General features: G+C 36.0%; 1 protein-coding gene across 1 annotated transcript; it reads left to right on the top strand.

The window, feature by feature from the left end:
- The first annotated feature begins 491 nt into the window (after nt 1–491).
- LOC124460899 (zinc finger BED domain-containing protein 4-like) lies at nt 492–3,095 on the top strand. The gene is made up of 3 exons (XM_047012495.1): nt 492–609; nt 1,206–2,797; nt 2,855–3,095. Exons 1-3 carry the CDS (start codon nt 585–587, stop codon nt 3,047–3,049), a joined length of 1,812 nt encoding a protein of 603 aa, XP_046868451.1. The 5' UTR covers nt 492–584; the 3' UTR covers nt 3,050–3,095.
- Nucleotides 3,096–13,126: the final 10,031 nt, after the last annotated feature.

Below are 13,126 nucleotides of genomic sequence, written 5' to 3'. Positions count from 1 at the left end.
CATTTGACTGATTTTGGAAACCCTCCTTTTTGAAGCGTGGGTCAGGAAGAGTTCCAAGGCGTGGTGCTGATCTATTCTCATATGAGAATAGCCTTTTTGAAGTGAAAACTTCTTTAGAATTGTTGGGAGTGATTTGAGACTCGATGAAACGAAAAAGCGACACTAAAAAGAGACATACATATAGATCTTATAGCATATAGCCTGCCAGAGAATGAGATAGAACAGAGTTATATAGCGTTCCTTAGCTATAGGAGACGGAGGTCTCCTCTTTGTGCGGTGCTTCGTAGCCTCCCCACTCTTGGCTACGAAGCGTTATAAGTTGATATACTTATATGTGTCTGGCTGCGTACTGCTGAGCCACGCTAGTAGAGTAGAGCTGGGAAATCCATCGATGGATCCATCGATAGTATCGATGAAAAATAAAAAGTGCGATAGATCGATGGAAATTTTTCGATGGCGATCTATCGAACTTGATTTGTGCGTGGTCACGTGTTTGGTAAAGTGCAGTGCTGGTTGTAGTCGCCGGAGCAGGTGGATTTTTTGCAAGGATTTTCAGGAGCTGCGTTTTGATCTTGGCAATTTAAATGGACAAGTTTTTACACACCACCAGTAAGTATTTTACCCTGATAGTTTATTATCCAGATTTTGATTCAAAGTCTTCAGAAATAATATAAATGGTGTATATACAGTCAAGGAAAAAAGTCAACATATGTACACCGAATAACAAAACTTGTAGGCAGAAAAGGACGAAACACATCGCAAAATGTCCCTTAGAGAATGGATTGTTGCATTCCGAAACGACCCATCAGCTGATTCTTACTAAAGCTATAGCCCTGTGAAGTATTACCTTGCGAAATCCATATGTTTTTGTATGTAAACTGCACCTTAATACTTTCAAACAGTATTTGCGCTTGCTGGCGCCTCTTGCAGTAAAGTGATGGGTCTTTTCGGAATGCAACAATAGTTCTTCATTTTCAAAGGACAGTCCTTTTCTGCCTACAAGTTTTGTTATTCGGTGTATGTTGACTTTTTTCCTTGACTGTATAATTTTTTGTTGACATATGTACAATGTACATATGTATAACGATTATACATAAATAAAAAAACTGTTTCGCTGGCATCAAAATTAAGAATCCCTTGCAATATTAAGTTAGAAAGTTGAAAACATGTACTAACTTATTAATATTAATATGTTTAAACATTAGAACACCATCAGGATGACCAAATGCCCTCAGCAATGGTGCCGCCTGAGGAATCTGATGAAAACGAGCCGGTGCGAAAGCGGAAGAAGTTACCATCATCGGTGTGGTCCCACTTCGATAAATTACCTAATCAACAGCACGCAAAATGTCGGCATTGTAGCAAAGAGCTACGAACCAGTGGCAATACTTCCAATTTAATGGAGCACCTTAAACGTGCCCACCCTCTAGTGCATGAAGGGAAGAAGGAAAACGTTCCTCCAATTGGATTACATAAATATTTTGAAAAGACAAATGTTTATAGTTCAACATCGGAGAAAAAAAAGAAAATTGACGAAGCCATTGCGCAAATGGTTGCAACGGACATGCAACCGTTTAGCGTTGTCGAGAACGCAGGGTTTATTAATTTGATGCAAGTGGTACGGGACACACATGTACAGAACATGTACGATGGAATGGTATCGCAACTAAAAGGTATGCTGACTACAATTAGTTCATGTTCGGTGACGACAGATGCGTGGACGTCTCGTGGCAATATAAGCTACCTCACTGTAACTTGCCATTTTATTATAAACTTCGAGCTCAAGTCAGTAGTGTTGGCTACGAAGCCACTCACTGATCAAACAAACCATTCAAGCGCAAATATCGCAACGACATTTCGCAAAATATGCGATGAATGGAATATTTTTGATAAAGTTCACACTATTGTGACCGACAACGCGGCGTCAATGATAAAGACTTGCGAACTTCTGAAAAAAAAGCACTTACCTTGCTTCGCTCACACGCTTAACCTAGTTGTGCAAGATGCGTTAGCCCTAGAAAATGTGCAAGGTATATTAAAATCCACTAAACGAATTGTTTCGTTTTTTAAGAGCAGCGCTACAGCCTATGCTAAGTTTAAAATTGCACAAGGGACAGAAAAACCGCACTCCTTGCTGCAAGAGGTCTCAACGCGGTGGAACAGTGCTTATTACATGCTGCAAAGGGTGTTGCTGACTCGGGATCCTCTGACTGCCACTCTTTTGAAATGTCAAAATGCGCCGATTCCGCACACAGAGAATAACTTTCGCATTATCCAAGATTTGTGCCTGCTTTTAGAGCCATTCGACAAAGCAACAAAACATGTATCGGCTGCCAAGTCCGTTACCATTTCCCTGATTATTCCAGCGACTTTTGCTCTCACTCAAAGCTTGGAAGAGCTTACTGAAAAAATGTTAACGGATGTGGGCAGCCAAACATGCGAATTTTTAATAAACAATGTGAAAAAGAGGCTTTTTGTATATGAAGGAAGATCTGGACCACGCCTAGGAACACTTCTGGATCCACGGTTAAAAAAAGATGGTTTTCAGAACCCATCTAATGCCCAACAGGCTGCGTTGGCTTTGGAGTCCGAGGTTTACGCATTATTGAAGGATATTGCAGATCCTGTCATAACAGAAGCGCCAAAGAATGATAAGACTTCATTTTTATTCAAATGTGTCGGAAAAAAAATCGACGAAAAACACAAATCTTCACGGGCGGATGCAATCATTACTATTCGGCAATACTTGGAGCAAAGCAATTCACCAGAAGACGTGGATCCTTTACAATACTGGCAGGTAATTTATATAACTTTCTATTTTACCCCATTTTTCTTACATTTTTACCTGTTTCAGATAAACAAGGAATCATTTTCAGAGCTCAGCCAATGTGCAGTTAAACATCTATGCATACCAGCAAGCTCAGCGGAATCTGAAAGGACATTTAGCAAGGCAGGAGCAATTGTATCGGACCGAAGAGCGTGCTTAAAGCCAAAGCAGGTGAACACATTGGTTTTCTTGAATAAAAACCAATGGCTTCTTAACCATTAAGTCGAATTTTCATTGCCTTTTGCTTAATAGGCAATAAGTATCTGTAAAAGACTTATATAGTTTTAAGTTATCCAGTTGAGACTGAAAATCTTAATGAATTTTGTTTTTGTTTGAAGTTGAAGCTTTTGTTTCACAATAAGTATCTGTAAAAGACTTATATAGTTTTAAGTAATCTAGTTGAGACTAAAGATCTTAATGAATTTTGTTTTTGTTTGAATATGAAGTTTATGTTTGAAGTTGAAGTTTTTGTTTTTTTGTTTCAAATGTTAAATAAATTTAAAAACATAAATAACAATTTTGTATTTTATTTGAATAATAATTCGAATAACCCTTTTAAATTTCCGATGAAACCATCGATAATATCGATGATTTTATCCATCGATAGAAAAAGACCAAACCATCGATACTATCGATTTTTTTTCCATCGTTTAAAAAACCATGTCCGTAAAGTTAGCGACGCTGTTAAGTTTGAGTTAGCGACGGTCCTCTGTTAACCCTCTGTTAACTTTTTTGCAATTTTTAATTTTTCATTTTTTCTTTATTTACTAACTTTTTCGGATGAAATAAACTTTTATTTTGTTAAGCAAAGCAAAATCAATTGATTTAACTAGTTTTTGGGGGGTTTTCAAAGTTCTTAGTATTAAAAATTTGCACTGGAAAAATCGGCTCCCCACATTTTGGAGCATAGCTCCACTCAGGGTCAGCATCAAGCAATGCACTATACGCCAAAATGAGCGCCACATATTCAAGAATGTCTCCAGAAAGTTTTATTAACATCTACTGAGCAGTTTTTGAGAAAATCGCTTATCAGTGGAGCAACCCATGATTTTGCTCTATACAAAAATCGTAAATAAAATTACATTCATATTTGAGCTCGAATATCTCAACCCAGAGCCAGCATCAAGCAATGCACGGTAGCTTGTTCGATTGGGGGATATTTCAAGAGTGTCTCATAAAAGTTTTATCGACATCTACTGAGCGGGTTTTGAGAAAAAGCCCCAAAAGTGTGGGTGCCTTTTTGCGTGCAAATTTATTGATAAGGCTGGCGCGAGCTCCGGAACCGGAACCAGTTGCCGGAACCAATGAACCAGTTTCCGGAACCAATGAACCAGTAAACTTAGCACTGCCAAGTTCTAAGGGCCCGATTTTCGTCGTTATCTCTCCCAGCCAGCATCAAGCAATGCACGGTATCTCATTCGATTGGGCATAAAATTGTCTATATATGGGCGAAGTTTTATCAAAATCTACTGAGCCGTTTTTGAGAAATTCGCAAAAGAAAATTGCAAAATTTTGAAGATGACAGTTGGTGCATATCGATATAAAAAGGCACGTTGATCTACATATGTATTTCATCGAATTGGCTGCCCTCTCTGAAAATCGTCGTTATCTCTCCCAGCCAGGATCAAGAAATGCACGGTATCTCATTCAATTGGGCATAAAATTGTCTATATATGGGCGAAGTTTTATCAAAATCTACTGAGCCGTTTTCGAGAAATTCGCAAAAGAAAATTGCAAAATTTTCAAGATGGCAGTTGGTGCATATCGATATGAAAAGGCACGTTGATCGATGTATTTCATCGAATTGGCTGCCATCTCTAATCGTAGTTTGGAACAGGGCGTAGCTTAGGGGGTATTTCCATGTGCTCACCAAAGGGGATTTATGGGCAAATATTTACCCTACAAACAGAACATGAATTTGGTGTGAAAGATTTGGATATCTGCATGTAATATATTTGCTTGTAAATCAAAAAAAAAATAAATAAATAAACCAAATAATTCATATATATACATACGTATGTATGAATATAAATATGTCTGAAAAATAAAAAAAATATATACAAAAGCGTACTTATATCTACATATACATACATACATAGGCATGCACACTTGCCGGCTGAAAATGTACATACATACATATGTAGATGTGTGTACGCATGCGTTTTGAAGGCCAAGTGTGCACAAACATATAAATATGTATGTATGTTTATATGTACGAACAAGAGCGTAGGTTTCAAATTTTAGGGGGTCACTGAAGTGTAGCTGAATTTTGTTAATACATTTCGATTTAAAGTCTCACTAATTGTTCGCTATATTGGGGGATATACATATATACTATACTTTTTTAAAGGTAACTCTGATGCATACATTCATATGTTCATATGTACGCACTTCCCTATATATGCATATGTACAAACGTTTACAAGACTAAATCTGATATTTACATACATATGTATGTGTGTATACACCGACATAGATATATTTACATATACACATGCATATATACATATAGGGATATGTACATACATATGTATGTAAAAAACACGCCATTCCAATTTCTTAGTTTCCTCGGCCAGCATTGACAAATGTATGTACATACATATATGCATGCATACATATGTACATAAATAGATGTATGTACGCATACGTATTCAATAGTAATGATAACATATGTACATACATACATACATACATGTGGACATACATATGTATGTATTGACATGGTTGTATATACCCTGCAGTACGCGTCTGCGGAGACTCTCCGTCGAGTTTGCGGGGACATGTCCGCTGTCTTGGGGGACATAGCGGCGACACGCTCATTTAAGTTGCGGCGACATTTAACATTAGATGACCTAGCAATAAGGACAATCGGGACAACTGAGCGACAAAGTCGACGGTATGTCCGCGGATGGTTTTTCGAAAATGTTTTGAGGGACATTTGCAAAGAAATTTCCTCTGAACGTCGACGGTATGTCGGCAGGTCTTCTTTGCGTTCGTGTCAGAGGACGTTCCAGCGACATTTGCTTTGAATGTCGACCGTTGATCGATGGATTTTCTTTGCATGCGCGTCAGAGGACGTTCCATCGACAATTGCGTTGAATGTCGACCGTTGATCGATGGATTTTCTTTGCATGCGCTTCAGAGGACGTTCCATCGACAATTGCGTTGAATGTCGATAGTGTTGTCCATACAAAAATAAAAAACAAAATACAAATGTTCTTTTGATTAAATTATTCATTTATTAAATTTTTATTTCACAGCAATTTATTATATTATATTTTTTATTTATATTTATTTATATATTTATTCTTAATTTTTAACTAATTTTATTTAATTACAATAAGCTGTTGATCCAGACAGACAGTCGGACAGACGGATTCGAACTCGTCTTGTCATGCAGATCAAGAATATATATACTCCATATGGTCGGAAACGTCTCCTTCTGTGCGTTACAAACATCTGATCAATTTTATAATACCCTCTGCAACATAAAAAATTAAAATTTGTCACTTCTATTGTTACAATTTATTTTCATTAAACTTCATTTGATTTATTTTGAAATCCATGCAAACTTACCTTTATAAATTTTTAATAATTTAAATATTTTCACTGTAATATTTGACAACTGTCTTGTACGCAATTCTAAATCAAATGCAAAGAGAAACGAAAATTACAAAGCGACGCGTGCCGAAATGGTAAATAAAAACAACAATGCAATGTCCCGTTTTAACTTTGTTCTTTTTGTCTTCCTTCTTGTCGCGTGCCGAAAACACAGAGTATGCTTGGCCATAACCGACGATGCATGTAAAATTATGTAAAATTTACATATGTTTCGCATCAAAAGAACATGCTTATTTAATGATCAATTTATAAGTAACAAGTTATTGACAAATTATGTATATATAAAAATAATATGTATATGGTAATAATGTTCAAATTTTTCCCTCATCCATAAGTAACAAGGGTATGGAAAAGCCGTCATGAAAATAAATATTATTTGATGCTGCATTTTTCCTATTCTTGCCTTTTTTTTTTGTGTCAATTTTTTTCAAGAAATTGTGTTTGCTCAATTCTTTTCGAACGACGAAGTGTTTCGACGACCACATTGGATAGTTCGGGCACCGTCGGCTGGTCTTTGCTTGTCGACGCCGGCAGAATTAAATTCTGCCGACGGCGGTATAGTCGACGATGCGGCGACATTGTCGACCGGGGACATTTGGTACTGGAGGGTACATACATACATACATATGCATGCGTTTTCAAGGCTAATTGAGAACAATGTACGTTACATACAAGGGTATGTACATACATATGTACATATAATAAAGTTACATATGTATATGTAGGTACATAAAGTTTCACGTTGATATATGTTCATACCTACATATATGTACATATATACCTACATATTTTTATATATATGTATATTTTTTTTTTTCTTTTAGGACATAAATCAATTAGTGACATTATCAACATTTACATATGTATGTACATATATGTATGCCTTTATAAGCAAATTTAAAAGAAAGGAAAAAATTGTATTGATCCAAAAAAAATGTATGGGTCCCCCGCATGTATACGATTTTACATACATATAAAATATGTCGGAGCTCGAACCCTAGCGAAGGATAAATTTTTTTTTGGTATAAGAATTTCTTTTTTTGCATCTAATTTCTTTCTCGTATTAGAGAAAGCTTTTTTTTTGTAATAGTGTAAAAGAATTTGTCTAAATAATAAAAGAAATAAACTACGAAAAAACAATGGTGATAGAAATGGGCATACATTGGTGCAAGCCATATTTGTTTGCAGCAAATATGTTTGCAATTGCAAGACCATATGTACATACATACATATATACATATGTATACATAAAACCAGATTTAACAATTATCTATTTCATTAACTTTATTCAAATTTTCAAGGAAAGTCTACATAAGTATATATTATATCTTGAATCTTGTTTCTCAAAAATTCTTATTAAGTAAAATCACAATTTATTGGTGCAGTATACCAAACCCCCTATTTAAGCGAACCTGTATTTGCCTGATCCCCCTATTTCAGCGAGCTTAAGCGGCGAAATGTTGGAAACATATTTTCCCGCTGTAGGTACCCTCACATATTGTAATTTTTCTCGAAAACGTTACGCTATTGGGTATTGGGACTATGACAAACATATTGAAAAAAGAACTCCCATGATTCTGGCATTCAATCTTCATTGAGCCATGTTGTTTGAAGCTAGTTTTTGCCCAACAAAGTCAGCCCATTTTTTCATACATTTTGTGACCATATACCGAGTGGCGAATTGGTTTATATGGCTGAGCGAATTGGCTTTGAACAAAATTTGCGGGCAAAAGGTACCCTCACATTTTGACAATTCTCTCGAAAACGTTACGCTATTGGGTATTGGGACTATGACAAACATTTTGAAAAAGAAAACACATTCAATCTTCATTGAGCCGTGTTGTTTGAAGCTAGTTTTTGCCCGTTGAAATCTATCTATTTTTTGGCACATTTTGTATGGGGAAAATCATGGTTGGTTCATAAAAATGCAATTTTCTCGAAAACTGTATGAAACCACATAATGAAACTTGGTGGGGATATAGATGAATAACTGAGGGATAATCTGGCATTCAATCTTCATTGAGCCATGTTTTTGGAAAGGATATACACGAAAGCGAAAAAAGGACTTTTTCGAGGAGAAATTGTCAATACATGGAATGCCCAAAAACCCCCAAAACTGAATTAAAACAAAAATTTCATCTATTCTTAATAATTTAAGGCTTCATTTGTTTCAAAAAAGTTAATAAATTGCTTAAAAATTCAAAAATTAAAATGCAAAAAACCTAACAGAGGGTTAACAGAGGACCGTCGCTAACTCGAGTTTAACAGTGTCGGTAACTTGACGGACATTCACTCGTCGCCGTTATTTGCGCTCATACTACAGTCTGTTGTGTGTCTGTAATTTAGAGCAGGGCCCGGCACAAAGAGAGCGCTAAAAAAGTTTAGTTGTATGTGTGCACTTGCTTGTGTGCGTATGTTGCTTTACACTGCGCAAAATGAAACTTCATCAAATTCTGCCTCAAATCAAGAAAACGAGTGCAGTTAATAATCTTATGGAAGAAAAAGATAGAGAAAACAAAGCAGCGATCAATTTTTTCATGTGTGTTCTCTCAACAAAGCGACATAGATCTGCTTGCGTCGAAATGCTGAGGGAAACTAAAACCCACCCTCTTGCTTATGATTTTTTTGTGTGAGGACTTCGGCAGCCGTTCGGTTACACGCATACGAGGTGCCGAACGTGTTCGTCCCCCGGGGGATATGAGTGCCGGGCTCTGATTTAGATTCTATAGTGCTCTCTTTATCTTTTAACCCTTGTGCACCCTCAATATCTCGCTTTCTTATTATTTCTGGACCTTAGAGTGAGCTATATATTTTAATACCAATATATTTCTCATTTTTATTTGTTTGGTTACTAATTCATCTTATTAACTCAAAATGCCTGTCTGTTCGGTTAAAAATTGTTTGCAGCCCGCCCCACCCCTGAATAGTTTTTATACCCTTGCAAAAAGGGTATATTAATTTTGGTCAGAAGTGTGCAACGCATAGAAGGAAGCATTTCCGATATATATATATTCTTGATCAGCACGACGAGACGAGTTCAAATAGCCATGTCCGTCCGTCCGTCCGTCCGTCCGTCCGTCTGGATCAACGCAAACTCCTCCTAGACCGTTGGAGCTACAGAGCTGAAATTTTGCATGTAGGCTTGTATATACTGCAGGGGTTGTATATCTTGGATTCATCCGGATCGGATCACTATATCATATAGCTCCCATACAAACGACAAAGTCACTAACAGTGACTTTTCTTAATAACTTCGTTACTTTTGACGCGATTACTTTTAAATTAAACGTTCGTTAGTTTAATATATCTCTTTATGACTGTGCCAAATTTGATAAGGATCGGGTAACTATATCATATAGCTCCCATAGGAACAATTGGTGGAAAACAGTGACTTTGATCAATATCTTACAATTAGTTTTTTCCTATGCTAAGATTGTTGGCCGTTCTTTCGCAAACATTAGCTTTTTTAGCTTGAACGTTTTTCCACTTTGATGGCTATAGGTAAGGAAAGAGCTACCATAAAAGTTGCAAGGGTATACAAACTTTGACGCGGTCGAAGTTAGCCCCTGCCCTCTGGTTTTATTTACTGTTGGTTGTGTAAAACTACAGTACATGTTAAGTGCGCCGGCTTTACATGCAGGGTAAAAAGGATCTCTTAGATCAAAAAAAGGGTCTCAAATGGGGATGTGAGTCATGCCGGATCGTGGAAGATGAAATGGAACTTTTAATGCGGCAAACAAAGGATAACCTGATGAGTCTGTCCGCCAGTTTTCTTAAACTCTCACAAGAGTTTAAAGCTGTCGAGTCTCAGTTTAGTAGTTTAACGCTACTGACTGAGTCTCGAAAGCGTAAGAAGGCAGGAGAACAGACTTCTGATTTGTCCTTGTGTTTGCCGGTCTCCACATCTATATCGGTTCCGACCCCTTCTCAACCAATGCAAACTCCAATTCCGCAGACGATGTCTGTAGTGTCCGTTTTGTCTGGGCAAGAATCTACACCCATGGATTTTGCCGATAGGAATTCTAGCGATAGTAGTGCCGGAGTGCCACTTGTTGCAACTGATGCTACAATTAATGCGGTAGCTGATGCAATACCTGCAATACCGAAATCATTGGTGGGAATGAATGTCTCCAATATATCAATAGAAAAGTTCAAATTTTCATATTCTAGAGAAATTTCATCTTTTAAAATCAGTGTTCCAATTGAGTTCTTTGACTGTATCTGCAGTTCTAGCTTCTGGCCGCAAAGCTTAATTGTGAAGGAGTTTACATCCAGAAAAAGGACGACACGGGGCCAAACAAGGATTCCTTCACCATCTATTCCTCTTTCTTCCTCATCTATTCCCACTCCTTCCTTATCTATTCCTTCTTCTACTCTATCAAAAAACTAACAACTTCCTTCTCTGTCGGCTATCAGAATGCCAGAGGCCTTAATACTAAACTTAGTAAACTCTTTGTAGATAGTCTGTCTTTTGATTTTGACCTAATTGTCTTTACTGAGACTTGGTTAAAACCTGACGTTTTTGACGCCACAGTTCTACCCTCTAATGTCAATATTTTTAGACGTGATCGTACTGATCGTAGGGGTGGTGGAGTTCTTATTGAGTAGATTCCGCCCTATTATCGGTTCTGATAACAATACCTGTCTCAAGTACTATCGAATTTATATGCGTTAAGGTATAAGGTAATTGTAAGACGGAAATACCCACGTTTTACTTTGTGACAATTTCTGTTCATAATACCAAACTTAGTTCATTTTTAATACAAAAACACGTTACATCAAATGAAAATTCTAAAGTTTCGAAACTTGTACAGTGGCACTTTTAAATCGCCCAGAAACAACCACATCACACGATGTCAAAATATATATACAATTAAATTATTTAATTTAATTTTATTTCAACATTTTATTTCACAGTTTTATTATCTTAAATTAAGTCTTTACTATTGAACAGTAGATTAGCGAGTGATTCGACTAGCAAAAATATCAATTGAATAAGCAACATAGGCGTACGTGACTTAGTGCAAGCTGTACACACTCTTCTTAGTTCTTTATGCTTCTCTATATTTACAGTTGCACTAAGTCTATATTCCAGTGCAAAGCATAGAAACATAAATTCTAGGGTAACAAAAGGTATGATAGGTTTAAGGTTTGCGAAATATATAACTCGACCACTCTTCAAAAATTGTCGTCCCGACAATGTCTTAAAATTAACAAAGAAAAATTTACAAAATTCTTATTTTAGTTACAATTTGTTTTGTGTTAAAGTATTATTTATCGCATACAAACAAAATCAGCATTCTCTTTTTTTCAAATATAATTACGATTTGTTTTCTTTTTCTTTTTAAATTTACTTCTGTGATGAATTATTTTTCTGCCTCTATTCTCTTCTTCATAATGTTTTTCATCTAGTTCAGTTATTTTTCCTGTGTTTCGAAAGGGGTTTGAGATTTTAAGTCTCGCATCTGGCATTTTTCTAAATCTGGTATCAACTTCAAACTCTGCTCGTTTTTTATTAAGTTTTCCAATTTTGTGTATTTTTTTAGTTTGCGTATTGACTGTTGGTTTCCCTGAATAAAGAAATATCATAGCTGGAGCTTGTCCAGTTGTTGAATGTATCATTTTATGATTATAGGTGAACAATATTGTCTCTACTGAAGTTTCTATATCTTCTGTGTTATTAACTGAATTGATTATTCGAAATTTCTCATTTAATGTTTTGTGCAATCGTTCTACATCAGCTATTCCATTTTTACTTGTAATAACTTGGAGTTCAACATTTTCTTTCTTTAACCATTCGTGGATTGCTAGACTCATAAAGGAGGAATCTTTGTCCGCTTTAATGAATTGTGGTTTTCCCATATCGTTAAAAATCCTTAGTAACGCTCTCTTGGTTTCTAACCAGTCCCTGCCTTTAACTTCTATGAGGGTAGCGAAATTTGAGTATACATCAATACAAGAAAGGAACGTTTTTTTTTTTATAATGTAGAAGTCAATAACATACTTTTCCCTTATTGTGAGTAGTTCTGGTGTAATTTCTAAAGGTAAATCCGTATTTCTGTGTTCCGATTTACTTAAATTGCAAATATTACAATCGTTTATAATGTTTTGTATAATTTCTGCTAATTTTGGGTAATAGTATTGCTGCTTGAAAGTCATTTTAACCTTATTGATACCTTAGTGAAGAGTGTCCAAATGAATTTTCAGTATAATCTCTTTTAGTTCAGCATATGTCAAAATGTCGCGCAATATGGTTGAAGTCTTGGTAACCTTGATATTTGAGTTTATGAGACGAATGTATTCTCTTTGAAATATACCAAAATCATTTTCATCTTCCATAAAGATCGCACTATTTCGCATGGAAAAATACTTTAAAATTATATGCTTTGCTAGTTCAGAGGTCATTTCCTTGTACTCAATAGCAATTTTAGTTTTTGAAAAATACCTAGTTTCGCTTTCATAATTTCGACTTGCTTTAACAACTTTTATTTGTCTCTCGAAATAATTCAATGGTCTTTCTGTTATTTGGATACATCTATGGTTATCCTCTGGAGCACTGTGCACAGTTGCCATAGTTTAAAGGTTATCGGTTACCAATACTTCTTCATTAGGTAATTGTATTCTTGACAAGGCGTCTGCCAGATGATTCTCCTTGCCTTGGATATATTTAATTTTGAA

The sequence above is a fragment of the Drosophila willistoni genome, unplaced genomic scaffold, assembly GCF_018902025.1.
Source record: "Drosophila willistoni isolate 14030-0811.24 unplaced genomic scaffold, UCI_dwil_1.1 Seg150, whole genome shotgun sequence".
NCBI classification, from domain to species: domain Eukaryota; kingdom Metazoa; phylum Arthropoda; class Insecta; order Diptera; family Drosophilidae; genus Drosophila; species Drosophila willistoni.
Note: the sequence above shows the minus strand (reverse complement) of the source record. Positions and strands in the feature narration are given on the sequence as shown.

What these genes read in the sequence shown, in the direction of transcription:
- LOC124460899 (XM_047012495.1), top strand. Translation starts at nt 585, where the DNA reads ATGGACAAGTTTTTACACACCACCA. An exon ending in CAAGTTTTTACACACCACCA is followed by an intron (nt 610 to 1,205) that starts GTAAGTATTTTA and finishes TTTAAACATTAG; the next exon opens with AACACCATCAGGATGACCAA. An exon ending in ATCCTTTACAATACTGGCAG is followed by an intron (nt 2,798 to 2,854) that starts GTAATTTATATA and finishes TACCTGTTTCAG; the next exon opens with ATAAACAAGGAATCATTTTC.